Source organism: Diabrotica virgifera, chromosome 6 (assembly GCF_917563875.1).
Source record: "Diabrotica virgifera virgifera chromosome 6, PGI_DIABVI_V3a".
Taxonomy (NCBI): Eukaryota; Metazoa; Arthropoda; class Insecta; order Coleoptera; family Chrysomelidae; genus Diabrotica; species Diabrotica virgifera.
Genome location: NC_065448.1, coordinates 241,053,282 through 241,073,322, shown reverse-complemented (window position 1 = coordinate 241,073,322; position 20,041 = coordinate 241,053,282). Strand labels below are relative to the sequence as shown.

General features: G+C 32.2%; 1 protein-coding gene across 1 annotated transcript in view; it reads left to right on the top strand.

The window, feature by feature from the left end:
- Positions 1-20,041, top strand: part of LOC126887426 (AT-rich interactive domain-containing protein 4A) — an 83,692-nt gene that overhangs the window by 4,149 nt on the left and 59,502 nt on the right. Inside the window, exons 3-8 of the mRNA XM_050654952.1 lie at positions 1,647-1,806; positions 5,588-5,756; positions 10,981-11,199; positions 11,594-11,789; positions 15,183-15,899; positions 18,307-18,722. Coding sequence (XP_050510909.1) covers positions 1,647-1,806; positions 5,588-5,756; positions 10,981-11,199; positions 11,594-11,789; positions 15,183-15,899; positions 18,307-18,722 — 1,877 coding nt within the window. The remainder of the gene's footprint in view (positions 1-1,646; positions 1,807-5,587; positions 5,757-10,980; positions 11,200-11,593; positions 11,790-15,182; positions 15,900-18,306; positions 18,723-20,041) is intronic.

The following is a 20,041-nucleotide window of genomic DNA, read 5'->3' as shown; positions in this document are numbered from 1 at the left end:
ATAATTTTTGAACGGTCAGATCGATGTGTCTCTTATTTTGGTCAATCGTTACACTATTATCACCCAATCAACTGATTTAGTCAAACTAGAAAAAAATCAGGTCCGGCTTTAAAAAATTAGTTCGTTTGGGTCTTAGAAAAAATTTCACCCTGTACTTATACGCTTTTTGAAAACTCTAATATGAATTTTACAAATTAGACAAATAGGCAATTAAAATGGCATATTTATTTTTCCCCACATGATTACTTAATTTTTTATTAAAAAATCAAATTTGTCAAAATCGGAATTTTAACCTAAAAATGAAAAAAAAAAAAAAAATGAAATCGCGGTAACTTGCTACACCTCTGTTTCATTTTAATATTTTTTTTCTAAAATTTTTACAGCACATATCTCTTACCATTGTGAAGACTATGAAAATTGTTGTAGACTTTCAGTCTTCTTCTCGCAAAAGTTATGAATTTTTAAAAATAAAAGGTGCAGATTCGTGAATTGCAAAGTTAAATCGCAAAAATTAAGTGAAAAAATTTAAAATTTATTTATTTGATCTCGTCTATGTTAAACTATAGAGTCCAAAGAGAAGTGTATGGGGAGTTTTAGATCTAGACGTGTTATAGAAAAAAAAAAAAAAAATGGTGAAACTTTTAATTTTAAGAAAAACGTTGTTTAATTTTTTTATTTTTATGGTAAAATTGCGATTTTGACAAATTTGATTTTTTAATAAAAAATTAAGTAATCGTGTGGGGAAAAAAATAAATATGCCATTTTAATTGCCTACTTGTCTAATTTGTAAAATTCATATTAGAGTTTTCAAAAAGCGTATACAGGGTGAACTTTTTTCTAAGACCCAAACGAACTAATTTTTTAAAGCCAGACCTGATTATTTTCTAGTTTGAATAAATCAGTTGATTGAGTGGTAACATAAATTAAATATTTTTTTAAAAAAAATTAATTTTTGTAATAAAAGTTAATTTTTTTAAATCTATGGTTCACTTTACCAAACTTTTAATTCATAGTCAAATTTGATTTTTTTATAAAAAATTAAGTAATCGTGTGGGGAAAAAATTAATATGCCATTTTAATTGCCTATTTGTCTAATTTGTTAACTTCATATTAGAGTTTTCAAAAAGCGTATACAGGGTAAAATTTTTTCTAAGACCAAAACGAACTAATTTTTTAAAGTCGGACCTGATTTTTTTCTAGTTTGACTAAATCAGTTGATTAGGTGGTAATAGTGTAACGATTGACCAAAATAAGAGACACATCGATCTGACCGTTCAAAAATTATGAAGAATACAATTTTCTGTCAAAATGCGAAACTCGCCCTGTATATTATTAAACAATGGGAGCAGACACTTTTTAATGGTCATGTTTTATTTTCCATAGGGGCCTCTATACGAGGTAGGAGTATGTACAGTTCCTCATGACTCACCCTGTATATATTGTAATGCAGTTAGTTATTTAATGTTAATATGCTCATGCGTATGACCCTAAGTAGTGGTAGGTACTTCTTTTTATATTGACCATTAGTTTCAATGATGACAATTTTGTTGAAAGCGCTTGGCTAAGCAAATTAAATACTTTTTACACACTTCAGTATACAATTATTCTTTTCACTTCCTTGACTAATGTTATATATTTTATTGTAGGTATCCTATAAATTAGGATTGGGAACAGCAACACTTACTGATGAACAGATCAAAGGTACTCTCAGAGTTGGCCAGATAGTTCAAGCTAAGCATCAAGACAAAAAAGAACTTGTTGAAGCTACAATAAGTAAAATTCAGGATTGTAGTCAGTATACAGTTGGTAAGTTAAATATATGTCTATTAGAAAAAAATTAAAGTACTCATGGGAGTGCCGACAGAAGTGAAAACTTCTTATAGTATCTAAATTACGATCAATGTTTTTCCCCATCCAAAAAGAAGTGCTATACCTATATTATATACGCGTCGCGTATATTCTATGCTATTTATGTATAGATATACATAATATATATACGTACGAAATTTAGTTTGGCAAAGTGATGACGGTCGCAAACACAATACTTTTTCCCTATCTAAAAAGTGCAAAACGTCACTAAAAGAGTTTTCAATTCACAAATTGATTTCGTCGAAGCAATGACGGTAGCTAGTTTAATATTTTTCCCCATCTAAAAAGTGCACAACCTCCCTAAAGAAGTTTTCACTTCAAAAATGTATTTCGTCGAAGCAATGACGGTCGGAATGACGGTCGCTAATTCAATAATTTTTCCCCATCTAAAAAGTGCACAACGTTTCTACAGAAGTTTTCCCTTCAAAAATTTATTTCGCCGAAGCGATGACGGTCGCTAATTCAACACTTTTTCCCCATTTAAAAAGGGCAAAACTTTCCTAAGAAAGTTTTTACTTCAAAACATTATTTCGTCGAAGTAATGACGGTCGCGATGACGGTCACTAATTCAGTACCTCTTCCCCATCTAAAAAGTGCACAACGTCCCTAAAGAAGTTTTCACCTCAATAAGATTACTATTATTATACGTAGATTATAATAATATACCTACGTACAAAATTTATTTCGTCAAAGCGATGACATGACGGTCGCGAAATCAATCCTTTTTCCCCATCCCAAAATAGATTGTACATTTATTTTAAATTTAAATACTTCTACACAATTTATACAGGGTGTCCCGAAAAGATTGGTCATAAATTACACCACACATTCTGGAGCCAAAAATAATTCGATTGAACCTAACTTACCTTAGTATAAATGTGCTTATAAAAAAAGTTATAGCCCTTTGAAGTTACAACATGAAAATCGATTTTTTTCAATATATCGAAAACTATTAAAGATTTTTTATTGAAAATGGACATCTATCATTGTTATGGCAGGATCATCTTAAAACAAAATTATAGTGAGATTTGTCCACCCCATAAAAATTTTATGGGGGTTTTGATCCCTTAAACACCCCCAAACTTTTGTGAACGTTCCAATTTATTCATTATTGTGGTACCATTAGTTAAACACAACGTTTTAAAAACTTTTTTGCCTCTTAGTATTTTTTCTAGAAGCGAGTTTTTATCGAGATGCGGCTTCTTTTTTAATATATTTACATAAAATTTTTATGGGAGTTTTGTTCCTTTAAACCCCCCAAATGTTTGTGTACGTTCCAATTAAACTATTATTGTGGTACCATTAGTTCAACACAGTGTTTTTAAAACTTTTTTGTCTCTTAGTCTTTTTTTGATAAGTCACCTTTTATCGAGATGTGGCTTCTTTTTCAACATATACCTAAAAATGTAAATTATAAATACATTTTCAGATTGTTAACAGGTCTCTATAATCGTACTTAACCATATACAAATATGTGGTGGATTCGACAAATATTCAAAATATGTCGATAAACACTGGCTTATCGAAAAAGTACTAAGAGGCAAAAAAGTTTTAAGAACAGTGTGTTTAACTAATGGTGCCACAATAATAATTAAATTGGAACATACACAAAAGTTTGGGGGGTTTAAGGGAACAAAACCCCCATGAAATTTTTATGGGGTACACAAATTTTACTTTAATTTTTATTTAAGATGCTGCTGCCATACGAATGCCACATGTCCATTTACAATGAAAAATCTCTAAGAGTTTTCGATATATGAAAAAAAATCGATTTTCATTTTGTAACTTCAAAGGGCTGTAACTTTTTTTGTGTGCACTATCGTATATAGGTAAGTGAGGTTAAATCAACCTATTTTTGACCCCAGAATCTGTGGTATAATTTATGACCAATCTTTTCGGGACACCCTGTATATACATACACATAATTATACCTACAAAATTTATTTCGCGAAGAGATGACAGTCGCGATGACGGTCGCGAAATAAATCCTTTTTCCCCATCCTAAAATAGGTTTTACATTAATTTTAAATTTAAATACTCCTATATAATTTATATAAACCTACACATAATATACCTATATTTATTATGTACAAAATTTATTTCGCGGTCACGAAATCAATCCTTTTTCCCCATCCTAAAATAGGTTATACATTTATTTTAAATTTAATTACCTCTACACAATTTATATATACATGCATATAATATATAACATAAGCGACAACGGTCGCAATGACGGTCGCGATGACGGTCGCGAATTCAATGCTTTTTCACCTATCTAAAAATCGCACAACGTCCCTAAAGAAGTTTTCACTTCAAAAATATATATACCTACGTACAAAATTTATTTCGCCAAAGTGATAACGGTCGCGATGACGGTCGCCAAATCAATCCTTTTTCCCCATCCAAAAATAGGATTTACATTTATTTTAAATTTAAATATTTCTACACAATTTATATACACATACATTATAATATATGTATACGTACAATATTTATTTCGCCGAAGCGATGGGGGTCGCTGACGGTCGCCAAATAAATCATTTTTCCCCATCCACAAATAGGTTTTACATTTATTTTAAATTTAAATACTTCTACACAATTTATATACAGTGAGCACGTAAAGGTTGGAATAAATTCATTTTCTCGAGAATGGACGATTTTGGAAAAAAATCCCGAAACAGGTCAATTTTTATTTTTAAATTGCGACTTTTTGACATATGTGCCATACTAGTGACGTCACCCATCTGGGCGTGATGACGCCATCTATAATTTTTTTAAATGAGAATAGGGGTCGTGTGATAGCTTATTTGAAAGGTAATTTAATTCTCTATTCAGTAATATAAACATTAACACAATTATTTATACAGCGTGTCCAAAAAAAATTATTTAAATTTTTATTGACATAAAAAGAAGAATTTGTGTAATTTATTTATCTCAAAATACATTTTACTGCTATCAGAAAACAGGAAATAAAGTTTATTTAACAAATAAATATCGTTTTAGCATTTTAGCCGCCCACTCACCTTCCTCTTTTTGAACATTTAATTTTTTTACATTTGAACATTTGATTTAAGGGAAAAGCAATGATTATTTTTCAAATAAACATTTTATCTGTGTTCTAAGAACCTTAAAATGTATTTTGGACTAAATAAAAATTACATGCATTCTTCTTTTTATGTCAATAAAATTAATTTAAAAATTTTTTTTTAGACACCCTGTGTAAATAGTTATATAAATGTTTATATTACTGAATAGAGAATTAAATTACCTTTCAAATGAACTATCACACGACCCCTATTCCTATTTAAAAAAATCATCGATGACGTCATCACGCCCAGATGGGTGACGTCACTAGTATGACATATATGCCAAAAAGTCGTAATTTAAAAATAAAAATTGACCTGTTTCGGGATTTTTTTCCCAAATCGTCCATTCTCGAGAAAATGAATTTATTCCAACCTTTACGTGCTCACTGTATATACATACATATTTATAATATATACGTACAATATTTATTTCGCCGAAGCGATGACGGTCGCGATGACGGTCGCAATGACGGTCGCGAATTCCATGCTTTTACCCCATCCAAAAAGTGCGATGACAGTCTCAATGACGGTCGCGAATTGAATGCTTGTACCCCATCCAAAAAGTGCACAATGTCCCTAAAGAAGTTTTCACTTCAAAAACTTCGTAAATGATGTCTTTTTTTATTTTTCAGTATTTGACGATGGTGACATAACAACTTTAAGGCGCACTGCGCTATGTTTAAAAAGTGGAAGGCATTTTAATGAGAGTGAAACTTTAGATCAATTGCCTTTAACACATCCAGAACATTTTGGAAATCCTGTGGTAGGTGGAAGAAGAGGTAGAAGAACTAGACAACCCAAGTAAGTAAAATACTTAAAAAGAATTATTAAAAAAAATTCTTTATAAAAGGTATATTTGTTAAAAAAAACCCTTTCGGGCTACATCACAGAACATTTTCAGTTCCTTGGTTGTTCCTTATCATGATGCCCACAGTTCCTTCTTTTGTGATGGTACCCAAGTACTTATATGTGTCACCATTTTTAATTGATTCCCTATTTCCCCAAGATACGGTTCTGTTTCTCCCACAAATACACATATACCCTGGTTTTATGTTAATTTCCAGTTGCCCTATTCTGTAATCCAGTATTCTGTGTTTGTGTGATCCATATATTACATATCCTCATAATCTTGCGCCGTTACCCCCATGTAGTCCAATATTTTTGCATATATATGCACATCTTCGGGGGTCCTACAGCCTCTGCCTTATCCTGCATTCTTATCTTCTTTTTTTCGGTTGGTCCATTCTTCCTCTAATTCCTTCTCTCCATTCTATTGCTGGTCTCCCTCTCCTTCTACATCATGGAACTTAGTTTAAGGCCTGTTTTGACCATCATTCATCTTTTATACTCATTACATGCCTGTACCTGCAGAGAAAAACAGAAAAGGTGAGAAAAGAAGCAAGAAAAATAGGATTAGAGATTAACACAAGAAAAACAAAACTTATGAAGATAAATACGGAAAGAGAAATGGGTATATTCATTGAAGGAGAAGAAGTAGAAAATGTACAGAAGTTTTGCTATCTGGGAAGCATAATTGACGCTAGCGGTGGAATAGAAGAGGAAATTAATGGAAGGATAACTAAAGCCCAAAATGCATTCTATATGCTGAAGAAAACATGGGAGTCCAATAATTTAACAACCAAAACCAAAATCAGGATATTTAATACACATGTAAAGAGCATTTTGCTATATACAGCAGAAACTTGAAAAATAGGGAAAAAGATTATACAAAAGGTTCAAACATTTGTAAATAGATGCCTTAGAAGAATATTGCAAATATATTGGCCAAATCGGATAAGTAATAAGGAACTTTTAAGAAAAAATAATCAAGAGCCGATAGCCAAAACGATAAATAGACGCAAATGGAAGTTTATTGGACACTCATTAAGGAAAAATGAAGATGATATAACCAAACAAGCCCTGGATTACCAACCAACTGGAAAAAGAAAACAAGGCAGACCAGTGACCTCCTGGAAAAGAAATATTACCAAAGAGCTAGAAGACAATGGGTTAACATGGAAAAAGGTGAAAGCCCTGGCCAGAAATAGAGATGAATGGAGGGGGATTGTAGAGACTCTATGTTCCAAATGGAATCAAGAGGAGTAAAGTAAAGTAAAAGAAAATAATCGTTTTCGTTTTGATTCAATTCGAGTCTCTTGCCATCCTCTGACACAGTGTTTCTGGGTCTCTACCCTTTTTCAAAGAGGCTATTGCAAGTAGACTGAATTGAATCAACTCGAGACGAAGAAGAACTGCATCTATTAAAATATCTGCAGTATATTGTGGTTAGACTGTCCTCTAACGGGGAATGACGAAATAAATAAAATAAATTTCGACCAAGAGTCAGGATTCTGTTAACCGAGATACGATAGTATCAAGCGGCGCCGCTAGGAGGAGCTTCTCCAACAATGCGTCTCAGAATACTTTACAACACTTGGTCATTTTGTACTCTAAAACCGAGTAAAGCATGAAAAAGAAAAAGAAAATAATCGTTTTCGTTTTGATTCAATTCGAGTCTCTTGCCATCCTCTGACACAGCTCCTCCTAGCGGCGCCGCTTGATACTATCGTATCTCGGTTAACAGAATCCTGACTCTTGGTCGAAATTTATTTTATTTATTTCGTCATTCCCCGTTAGAGGACAGTCTAACCACAATATACTGCAGATATTTTAATAGATGCAGTTCTTCTTCGTCTCGAGTTGATTCAATTCAGTCTACTTGCAATAGCCTCTTTGAAAAAGGGTAGAGACCCAGAAACACTGTGTCAGAGGATGGCAAGAGACTCGAATTGAATCAAAACGAAAACGATTATTTTCTTTTTCTTTTTCATGCTTTACTCGGTTTTAGAGTACAAAATGACCAAGTGTTGTAAAGTATTCTGAGACGCATTGTTGGAGAAGCTCCTCCTAGCGGCGCCGCTTGATACTATCGTATCTCGGTTAACAGAATCCTGGCTCTTGGTCGAAATTTATTTTATTTAAAGTAAAGTAAGTAAGTACATGCCTGTACCATAAAAGCTGTTTGGATGCTATTGTATATACAGTATTGTAAATCCTTCCTGTTTTTCTTATTTCATTACTTGGATATCCATGTCTAGATTTCTGAAACGCTCTTCTTAGATAGTCCATTTCTACTACTTCCAGTTTTTTCTTCTCTTTCATTGTCATTTGCCAACATTGAGATCTGTACTTCAAAATTGGTTCTACAACCGACTTGTAGCTTGTCATTTTTGTTCGTAAACTAATTTTAGGAGACCAAATTAACGAATTTAGTGTTGTTTATTTAGGCCCTGTCGTATTTTCTGCTGGATGTCCAGTTTCAATGTTCCTATGCTAACACTGTCCCTAGTGGGTGTTGTGGGTCTCTTTATTCGTCTTTTATTCTAAAATATTCCATTTTGTTTATGTTGATTGTGATTATAAATATTATATTTAAGGAAATGCAGAGCATGTCTTATAGTATAAGAGCTGTGAGACATTTTTGAGTAGGTATTTTAGGCAACCTGAAAATTTTTCAGGTGACTTTTCCATGATAGCCTAATACAAAAATGCCGGTCTGGCTGGAGGGTAGCGGTTATTTTCCCCAAAAATCCCCCCCAAAGTTAAAAAAAGGGTAAAAATTGTTATTACAAAAAATATCATTGACGTGACTTTAAAGTAAATTTAAATATTCAAATATAAAAAAATAAACAGGCCAGGCGATTTGAGGGCGATTTTAACTGTGTAAGATACTTGCACGGGCGTCCCAGGATTATTTTCAGGGGATGCATCTGAACTTTAGAAGATTTCATCTGAATCTGTACATACTATTAACGAATATAAAATATACAACTATACATACATAGCTATGTACATTCCTTCCGGACATGGAGGTGCAATTGTTATTTGGACAGGGTATTTTTTAATATTAAAAATAAATATTCTAAAAAAGACAGGTTTATTTGGTGAAATTTTCCAACTGCCATGTGATCAAACAAATTACGCGTGCATTATAAATGAAAAGCGCTATAGGTAAGCACCATTGTGAGAAAGAGCGTATACCGATAGCTGTTTGCTTCCTCTGTTGTAACTGAGCGAGTCCGTTCGCTCGAGAAAAATCACGTGACCTGGCGATACCTATGTTGTTGTAAGTAACTTTTTTTTAAAAATGAAAAATGAATAACCATTTTCAATTTCGTTGCAAAACGAAAATACAGCCGAACCATATTCCAGTCCAATCAGAGAGTGCTGCAAGCACCTCTACCGGTTTCGAAACTTATTAGTCTCTCATCAGGAGGCACATATGCTGCTCTCCCCGATCCAACCAAAACAAACCCCAGCGTGCAGTCCCGAATTGCAACGAACGAAATGGCATAGATGCCCTAGCGGCAACTGCTAGCAAAAGACTAAGTTTTCACTCTAATGGCACATAACATATCCCACCAGAATGAAAACAATGGGAACCTTCTCTGGTTAACTTTTTTTTAATTGAAGGAAAATAATACGGACTATACAATAGATTTTGCAAATATGATAGAAAAAGACAAATTTATTATTATAAATATATAGGTAAAAAAGTATAAAACTATAAACTAAATTAATTCTGTGTCCGAATCTTGTACTTCTTCTTCAAACTCCTCATCTGAGCTTAAATATTCATTCTCTTTTTCTTCGTCAGACTCCCCTCGAGACTCAGATTCCTCTTCTATCTGATCTATAAATAGTTGTAATATGTATTTAGAGTTAATTAAAAATTAATTAGTGATTAATTAATTGAGTTGCTACGTATTCTTACTTATATAACCAATACTTAATACCTTTCCTTATAAAACCAATCACATCAGGTTTTTTATTTCTTAGTATATGACCAAAGTAGCTCATTTTTTCCTTCATAGTGTTGAGTATTTCTTTTTCCTTTTTCATCTTTCTTAACGTTTCCGTGTTTGCTACGTGTTGTGTCCATGATATTTTTTACATTATTCGATAACACCACATCTCAACAATGGCAAGTCTTTCTTCAGATGCGCCCGTGATTGTGCAGGCTTCGACTGACCAGTCTGAGGAAGAAGAAGAGAATGAATATTTAAGCTCTGATGAGGAGTTTGAAGAAGAAGTACAAGATTCGGACACCGAATTTATTTAGCTTTTTTAAGCCAGCTTACAGTTTTATATTTTTCTACCTATATATTTATAATAATAAATTTGTCTTTTTCTATCATATTTGCAAAATCTATTGTATAGTACGTATTATTTTCCTTTAATTAAGAAAAAGTTACTTAAAAAACTATAATATATAATAATCACTCTAACGTTTCGAGGCACAACAACATGGGTATCGCCAGGTCACGTGATTTTTCTCGAGCAAACGTACTCGCTTCGCTAGAACAGAGGACGCAAACAGCTATCTGTATACGCCCTTTCTCACAGTGCTGCTTACCTATAGCGCTTTTCATTTATATGCACGCGTAATTTGTTTGATGACATGGCAGTTGGAAAATTTCACCAAAAAAACCTGTCTTTTTAGAATATTTATTTTTAATATTAAAAAATACCCTGTCAAAATAACAATTGCACCTCCCTGTCCGTAGAAATATACATATACATAGCTATGTATGTATAGTTGTATATTTTATATTCGTTAATAGTATGTACAGATTCAGATGAAATCTTCTGAAGTTCAGATGCATCCCCTGAAAATAATCCTGGCACGCCCGTGCAAGTATCTTGCACAGTTAAAATCGCCCTCAAATCGCCTGGCTTGTTTATTTTCTTTATATTTGAATATTTCAATTTACTTTAAAGTCACGTCACTGACATTTTTTGTAATAACAATTTTTACCCTTTTTTTAACTTTGGGGGGATTTTTGGGGAAAATAACCGCTACCCTCCAGCCAGACCAGCATTTTTGTATTAGGCTATCATGGAAGAGTCACCTGAAAAATTTTCAGGTTGCCTAAAATACCTACTCAAAAATGTCTCACAGCTCTTGGACCATTATATTGTATATAAAATCTATTACAAAAAATAAAAAGTGTCTTGATTTTAGGGAAGACAGTAGTGATGGAGAGGCAGAAGAAGAAAATGAACCAGATCTAGAGGCTTACCTACTGGATCTTAAACGTGTAGTTAGTGTAGAAACCACAGAAAAGAAGAGAACAAAAGATAATTGGTTTCCTGGTCTGGTTGTTATTCCGTCAGCTCAGCCAACGGTTCGGATTAATATGAAAGATGAATATTTGATAAGATCATTCAAAGATGGAAGATAGTAAGTTATTTTTATATTTTTTGCTCAGTTTGTAAATTTTTTAAAAATATACGTAGTGAGTTTTATTATATGTAGTGCAAATGCAACAAATATACAGGGTGTTCCATTTGAAATAAGAAAGTTTATTAGATTTCCAGAAAAACGGAAGATCTGACAACAATGCAAATACCATCATAATATCGGCCGCATCACACGACCCGTATTCACTAAAACCTATAAAAATCATGCAAGCCGTTGTCGAGATAATTGAGGCGTTCCATATATACAACTCAATCTGTATTCTTAATGTAGATAGAACAGACTTTTACATCTTATTTAAATAAATAGTTTTGTAACAACGATAGTGATTAATTGATTGATACTCGATTTTTCTAAAAAGTTTATTTTTTTTTAGTTATACCGTTCCGAAAAAGGAAGTAAACCAATTTAATAGAGAACTAGCGGAAAAAGTCGACAATCCAAGCTTAGCAGAAGCTATCCAAAAAGCTGTAAGGTTCCTTGATCACAACGAGCTTCCTCCGCATTGGGAAAAAAGCTCACTTTTTCATTCACATTCCGTGGATAGTGAAAGTGAAGAAAATTATAGTGATGTAAGTGAAATTTCATATGTAGAATTGTTAAGGTGATACAGTAGCGATCAACAGGTAGCCAAAACGCGTTCCAAGATTGCGGCTGTAATTTTGAATATTTTTTCGAGATATTTGGCACACGTATTCGTAATATAATAAAGAATGGCGGTACAGAGCCCGATTTGAAAAATATATTAATATGTGGAAATTACTCTGTAAATAAATACAATATTAAAAAAACGAGCCTGTACCGCCATTAAGAAGAACAAAAAAATACACTTTCTTCAAATAAACTTTTTTATCCGATGCCTAGATTTTGTGGCATTTTGGAACTACTAATGAAATAAAAAATTTTAGTAGTTCCAAAATGACACAAAATCTAGGCATCGAATAAAAAACTTTATTTGAAGAAAGCGTATTTTTTTGTTCTTCTTAATGGCGGTACAGGCTCATTTTTTAATATTGTATTTAATTACAGAGTAATTTCCACATATTCATATATTTTTCAAATTGGGCTCTGTACCGCCATTCTTTAATATATTACGAATATGTGTGCCAAATATCTCGAAAAAATATTCAAAATTACAGCCGCAATCTTGGAACGCGTTTTCGCTACCTGTTGATCGCTACTGTTTCCTCTTAATATGTAGAATTAGGTAGAATTAAGAAATCTCTTCAATCATAACAACATAGAAATGGAAGAATTAAAGATATATAACATCTTCTCTCCTCTACTTCAGCCTCGTCATCTTCATGTGCCATATCAGAATTGTCTGACGTTGGCGACCCTCATTGTGAAGGCTTCTCTATCTTCTGCCACATGAATAATTGTTGTGTATTTAGTATCTGAGTCCACTTCATGAATGTTTTTTTAGCCAATTAACCTATTTAATTTCTTCCAACACGTGTCCGATTGTCTATCTTGCCTTCAAGAATTAAGTAGTTGTATTCTATATTCATTTCCCCTTAATATATGTCCCAGATCCCAGAATCAGTCTTTAGTAATTCTCTGTCTTTGTTGATCCTATCTCTGTTGACTTATACACATCAGCTTAAACAGTCCCTAGAGGCCCAAGGTGTCAATGGCCAATGGATTTCTTGCAATTTTTCCTATCTTGTACTATAGACCAGGGTGCACCTGTATAAATATTAGTACATTTGGATGTTGAGAGGTGACTCATATTTTTTTACAGAAATTGCTTGAAAATAACTCATATAATAATATTTGAGTTATCCTCCCACTCAAAAAGGTCCGGAACATTGTTTAAATAATAAAAATGAAGGAAAAATTTGATTTTTTTCTTTGTTTTTTGATTATAACTTTAAAAGTATTCATTTCCGAGAAAAGTTACACAAACATAAAAGTTGCGTAATTAAATTTCCTACAATAAAGGATTAGTTAAAAATTTTGAAATTTGTCAACCTTGTTGCAAAATAGCAATAATTGCGAAAAAATTATAAAAAAACGAGTATTCGCATTTTACGTTTTTCAACGATTTATGCTACACTTAGGATCTTTATATTTAACCCAGAAAAACTTTATGAGATAGTAAAACAATACTGCAAATTTCATTAAGATCTGTTTAATACATTTTGCAAAATAAATTTTACAATCCAGCTTTCACAACTAAAATTCATTTTTTCAAAATGTTGCAGGACTGAAATTAAAGCAGACAGCAAGTTGAATTTTTTTACATATAGAAGAATAATGTACCTTTCATTTGCAATTTGCAAAATTAAAATCGATTAACTATCACGGCGCCAGGAATTTTTTTAAATAAACATTAATTTTTGGTACTACGCGCAGGACAGCGGATACGTTTGCTTTGATTGGGCATTCCAATGACCTTTGATAATGATTGATAAATTTTAATTTTTAGTACATTTCGATATAAAGAAATAAATTTGTTTATTGCAAAATATAAACACATACTCTGTCCTTTGAAATTACACTTTTTTTAGCAAAAACTTTCTTTGGTCATATATTTTAACTTAGAGAATAAAAGTTTATTAGTTTTAAACAGATGCAATTGTTTAAACAATATTTCACAAACAGTAATCAAATTAGTTTGATTTTTGTTAAATTAAAATATTAAAATACGGCAAAATATAGAATAAGAAAATAATAAATAATATAATAATGTATATTAGATAAAGATTGGAAGACATTTTGGTGGAAATCAACTTGTGTGAATGGAACACCGCTGTCCTGCGCGTAGCACCAAAACTTAATGTTTATTTAAAAAAATTCCTGAAGCCGTAGTCGTTAACCGATTTTAATTTTGCAAATTGCAAATGAAAGGTACAGTATTCCTCTATATGTAAAAAAAATTCAACTTACTATCTGCGGTATTTTCAGTCCTGCAATATTTTGAAAAAAAATATTTTTTTTGCGAAAGTTGGATTGCAAAATTTATTTTGCAAAATCTATTGAACCGATCTTAATGAAATTTACAGTATTGTTTTATTATATCATATAGTTTTTCTGGGTAAAATATGAAGTTTCTCAGTCTAGTATAAATGATTGAAAAACGTAAATTGCGAATACTTGTTTTTTATGGTTTTTTTCGCAAATTTTTCTATTTTGCAACATGAGTGACAATTTTTTAATTTTTAACCAATTCTATATTGTAGGAAATTTAATTAGGCAACTTTTATGTCAGTGCAACTTTTCTCGGAAATGCATAGTTTTAAAGTTATAATCAAAAAACGAAGAAAAAAATAGAATTTTTCCTTAATTTTTTGACATTTTGATTATTTAAACAATGTTCCGGACCTTTTTGAGAGGGAGGATAACTCCATTATTATTATATGAGTTAATTCCAAGCAATTTCTGCAAAAGAATATGAGTCACGTCTCAACGTCCATCTTAAAACAGATGCGTTCTGGACTACTAGGTTTTACCAGTTTTGTACTCCTAACAATCCCAAGTCTTATTTTACTGATTCCATCAATTTCCTTTGTGGCCATCCTCTTTTCCTTTTTGTGGCAGCTTCAGTATTTTTTAATTCTTTGGGGACTCTTCCTGTCTGCATTCTAGCTACGTGTCCGAGCCATCCTAGTCTTTGAACTTTCGCGATGTGTGAAATTTTTTGTTGTCCATATATTTGCATTATTTCATTATTTATTGTTCTTTTAAGGCCAGAGCAACATTTAACAACATGAGAAATATATTCACCCATTCCGACATATCTCTCCCACTGAAAATACGGCTACAATTAGGTTCCTGATTGATACTTTTAGGGTCCACACTCCACACTTCGATTGATACTTTTAGGGTCCACACTCCACACTTCTGCTTTATCTTAGTTCTAAACTAAGGTGGTTACTGCAACGAAATTCGTATATTTTATTGTTTAATGTCCTATCATATTTTTATTACTTTATTTCTTTATTATTTCATTATAATTACAGAGTTCCGATGACGAACCGACTGAAGAAAAGGATCGGTTTGTGGCACAGTTGTACAAATTTATGGACGAGGCCAACACACCACTTAACAAAACACCAACCATCTCCAATCAAGACATAGATTTACATAGACTGTTCAGACTTGTAGAAAAGATGGGTGGATACAATCGTGTTACAAACCAAAACAAATGGAGAACTGTCACTCTTCGTTTACATCTTCCTGGAAGCCAGAACATTTTTAACCAAGTAAAGGCAGTGTATAAGAAATGTCTTTCGAGTTATGAAACCTTTTATAGAACATTGGGTGTGACGATGTTGAATCATACCCGACCCACAAAGAAAAATAAAGGAAGGAGTTTGATCCGTGATCGGGATAGAGCCTCAATACATAGTCCCGCTCCAGAAAAAGAAGAACCACCTGAAGAGAAGAAAGAACAACCTACAACATCAAAGGAACCTCCACCAGAAACACCAAAACCGAAAAGAGCAGAAAAGAGAAAAGCACCTGTGGCTGTTGTAGCGGAGGTCAGTGATACCAATTCCAGTGATACTACTGAACAAATAGAAGCGGCGAAAGAAGTAACGAGGCCGAAAAGAGAGAGGATAGAAAGTAAGACTGTTCCCAGTAAAGAGAAAAAAGGAAAGGCTGTGCCTACTGATAAAGTAAAAACTCTGGTGGAGAAATTTGAAGAGCAAGCCAAGAAAGAAGAAGAAGAAAAGGTAAGTGATACTACATTAGTATCTTTAATATGTATACAGTAAGAAAAATGAGAGAATACCCATGAACCATCACATCAATCACTTATTTTGTCTTTGCTATCTTTTTCTATAACAAACTTTTGTTATTTATAGAAAAAGACAGCAAATACAAAATAAATGATTGAATGGATCGTTCATGGATATTCTTTCATTTTTCCGACTGTACCGCTTGTCCCAATAAGAATGGCTCTCTGCCATATCTCAGGAACCGTTTATAGTACAGCTTTGAGAAAAAAATATTTATAACAAAAGTTGCCTCGAGAAAAGCCTGTAAATTATTTTCATAATTGTAGTTCCACCGCTAGAGGGCGTAATTGAATATCAAAAATTAAAAAATCAAAATTGTACAAAATTTACCTAATGAAAGGGCACTGGAAATCCAATCATCGTATTCTTCATAAAATTCTGCGCATATTTGGTTTCACAAGTTTAAGTCTACCTTTGCAAATAAGAGGTATGGGTGAGTGGGAACCTTCTTATGAAAAAATGTCTGCTAAATCGAATTTTATATACTTGGTCTTGTTGAAAACAGCTCTTTTTCGTCAATGTAAAAGTCTTATTTTCGAAATAGCCTAATAAGTAATATGCCAGCTAGTAGGCGTTGTTTAAATATTTTCTAAAATCTAGTTTTCTTTGGAAAATATTAAATACAAGTATGCATTTTTAATCCTGTATTACAAAATTAGACCAAATTAGCAACATAATACCGAAAACCGCATGTCGATACCTTTTTTCTATCTCGAGGTATCTTAAGAAACGTGTAAATTTTAAACAACTGTTAATGTCAGCGGTAAACGAAGTTAAGGAAAAGTAGTGTGCTATGAAAAAAAAACAAAGAAACATTTTCCAGATGTAAACGTATATAATTAATTAAAACAACAATAAAACAAACAACACTATAAAATATAACAAAGAAATAAAAACAAATATGTACTTACTTAGTGACCACCTAAATGTTCAAATTGTTGCCCATCATTTTCGATGCAAGCATTTACTCTTTCAAGAATAGATTGAACAGCAGTCTCAATTTCTGCTTTCGCAATGCTTTGAATAGCGTTTCGTATTCTCTAGATTCTAGATCATGTTTTCTCGAGTAGTGGGCCTAGCGGCAAAAACAAGGTCTTTAATGCGGCCCCATAAATAAAAGTCTAAAACAGTTAAATATGTTGCTATTCAGTCTACTCTTGAAAGAGTAAATGCTTGCATCGAAAATGATGGGCAACAATTTGAACATTTAAGCAGACACTAAGACTACGTAAGTAGTTGTTTTTATTTCTGTGTTATATTTTATAGTGTTGTTTGCCTTATTGTTGTTTTAATTAATTATATACGTTTACATCTGGAAAATGTTTATTTGTTTTTTCCATAGCACACTACTTTTCCTTAACCTCGTTTACCGGTGATAGTAACAGATATGTTTAAAATTTACACATTTATTAAGATATCTCGAGATAGAAAAAAGGTATCGACATGCAATTTTCAGTATTATGTTGCTAATTTGATCTAATTTTGTAATACAGGATTAAAAATGCATACTTGTATTTAATCTTTTCCAAAGAAAACTAGATATCTGAAAATAATTAAATAACGTCTCCTAGCTTGCATATTACTTATTAGGCTATTTCGAAAATAAGACACTTACATTGACGAAAAAGAGCTGTTTTCAACAAGATCAAGTATGCAAAATTCGATTAAGCAGAACCGGACTTACAGCCATTTTTTCACAAGAAGGTCCCCACTCACCCCCACCTCTTATTTACAAAGCTAGACTAAGGGCCGGTTGTTCGAACGTTAACCAAAAATGATCATTATCAAATATTTAATTACTGTCACCAACTGTCAATGTCAACTTTGTTTGGGTTGCTGAAAACATAATTATGGATTATAATTATGAAATTAGTTAATCAATTATGTTAATAATTGTTATGTTAATTGATTAACTAATCTCATAATTATAATCAATTATGTTTTCAGCAATCCAATCAAAGTTGACATTGACAGTTGGTGACAGTAATTAAATATTTGATAGTGATCATTGTTGATTAGCGTTCGAACAACCGGCCCTATAACTTGTGAAATCAAATATGCGCAGAATTTTACGAAGAATACGATGATTGGATTTCCAGTGCCATTTCATTAGGTAAATTTTGTAAAATTTTGATTTTTAATTTTTGATATTCAATTACGCCCTCTAGCGGTGGACCTACAATTATAAAAATAATTTCCAGGCTTTTCCCGGGGCAACATTTGTTATAAATATTTTTTTCTCAAAGCTGTACTATAAACAGTTCCTGAGATATGGCCGAGAGCCATTTTTATTGGGACACCCGGTACATAGCAGAAAACCTGTGATATTATCTATTTTTAGGTACAAAACACTCGTTCAAAAGCTCAATCAAAGCAAAAGGATGTCGTCGCTGCACCTGTTGAAGAGCCAAAAAAAGAAAAGGAGAAAGAAAAAGAAAAGAAGCCTGAACCCAAAACTCCCAAAGTGACCAAGCAACCTGTCGTCAAACAAACTAATAAACCTGTCGCTCCTCCCGTTCCAACCGAGGAAGAAAAAAAGAAAGGTAAAAAACGCGTTGCTGAAGAAAAACCAGCCGTTGTAGAAAGTGTGTCCAATGAACCATCTGCACCTAGTATTAATATTGGAGATAAGTTGAAAGTATTCTACGGTTCATCTAACGATTCAAAAGTAACTTATGAAGCTAAAGTTATTGAGATTGACAAGGACCAAGCAGGACAAGTTGTGTATTTAGTACATTATACAGGATGGAATACGAGGTGAGTATTTTTTATTTTGTCTGTTTCTCTACCGTCTACCAGAATAGAAGCTTCTTTGATTCCAATATAGATATTTTAAAAGTCTCAGATCTTTATCATCTATTCGAATCATTTCTACTCGTAAATACTCAAACTGTCTATCATCGTGAACCCTTTCAAACGCCTTTTCAAAATCTATAAAGCAGACGTATATTGATTTCTGTACTTCCCACGATCTTTGAAGTAATGATAGCATTGAGAACAAAGCTTCCCTTGTTCCTAATCTTTCTCTGAAACCGAATTGTTTGTTTCCCATTGTTTTTCACACGTCCGCTTAATTCTATTAAGGCCATCGGAACATAATTCGCAAATATTTTACGGCTATCCCTACTTTTCTGTTTTTACACGGCAAATTACGTGTAGTAAAATTCACACTGGTATGGATATGTAAACATTACTAGAATGTCATTCTACTTGACAATGTCATGATTAACTTTAAAGAAATGGCTTTTGAATGTTCTTGGATAACTGTTATTTGTATAATTCCAAATTATTAATTCAGTTAATAAATGTGATTATTTCATTCATAGGAGATTCTGACCAATAGAAAACTACAGAAATGCAAATTAAGGTGATAATTTTTGATAATATCCCGTCGTTAAGTATATTACGTCAGATGCCCTTCGTTGCTACGAAAAAATACATTCAGTGACATTAATGACAATTAATGTTTTAAAAATGATAAAAGTGATGACTTTCAATCGTCAAATATTTATAAAAACTGTGTACTAATTTGTACTTACATAAATAATTTACAATAAAATTTTGGTTTTGAACAGTTTTATTCATGAAATAATCGCAACAAATTGCACTCGATCTCTGAAATTAATATAGAATTTTTGCTCTCGTGACACTTTGACATAATTTCACTCGCCGAAAAATTCAATAATTTCAGAGCTCTTGTGCAATTACTACTGATAATTTTTACATTTTGAATGTTCAATTTGAATGTTCGTGGATAACTGTTAATTGTATAATTGCAAATTATTAATTCAGTTAATAAATGTGATAATTTTTTCACTATGTATTCAGTGATTTTAATAATTTATATGTACAACAAAAACTAATAGTCAATCAAGAAAAGAGGAAAAGTATTAAAGTGATTTTTTAATAATATATTGTTACTATGGAACGCTTACAATTTTGAACATCTTTAACAAAAAATACTTGGATCACAGAATATATCCTGATGTATTCTCTGCTTGGATCTTCCATAAATAATAAACAATAAATAACTTTTTATTAAGTTCATGTATTAAATCAATTATTTATCAAATACA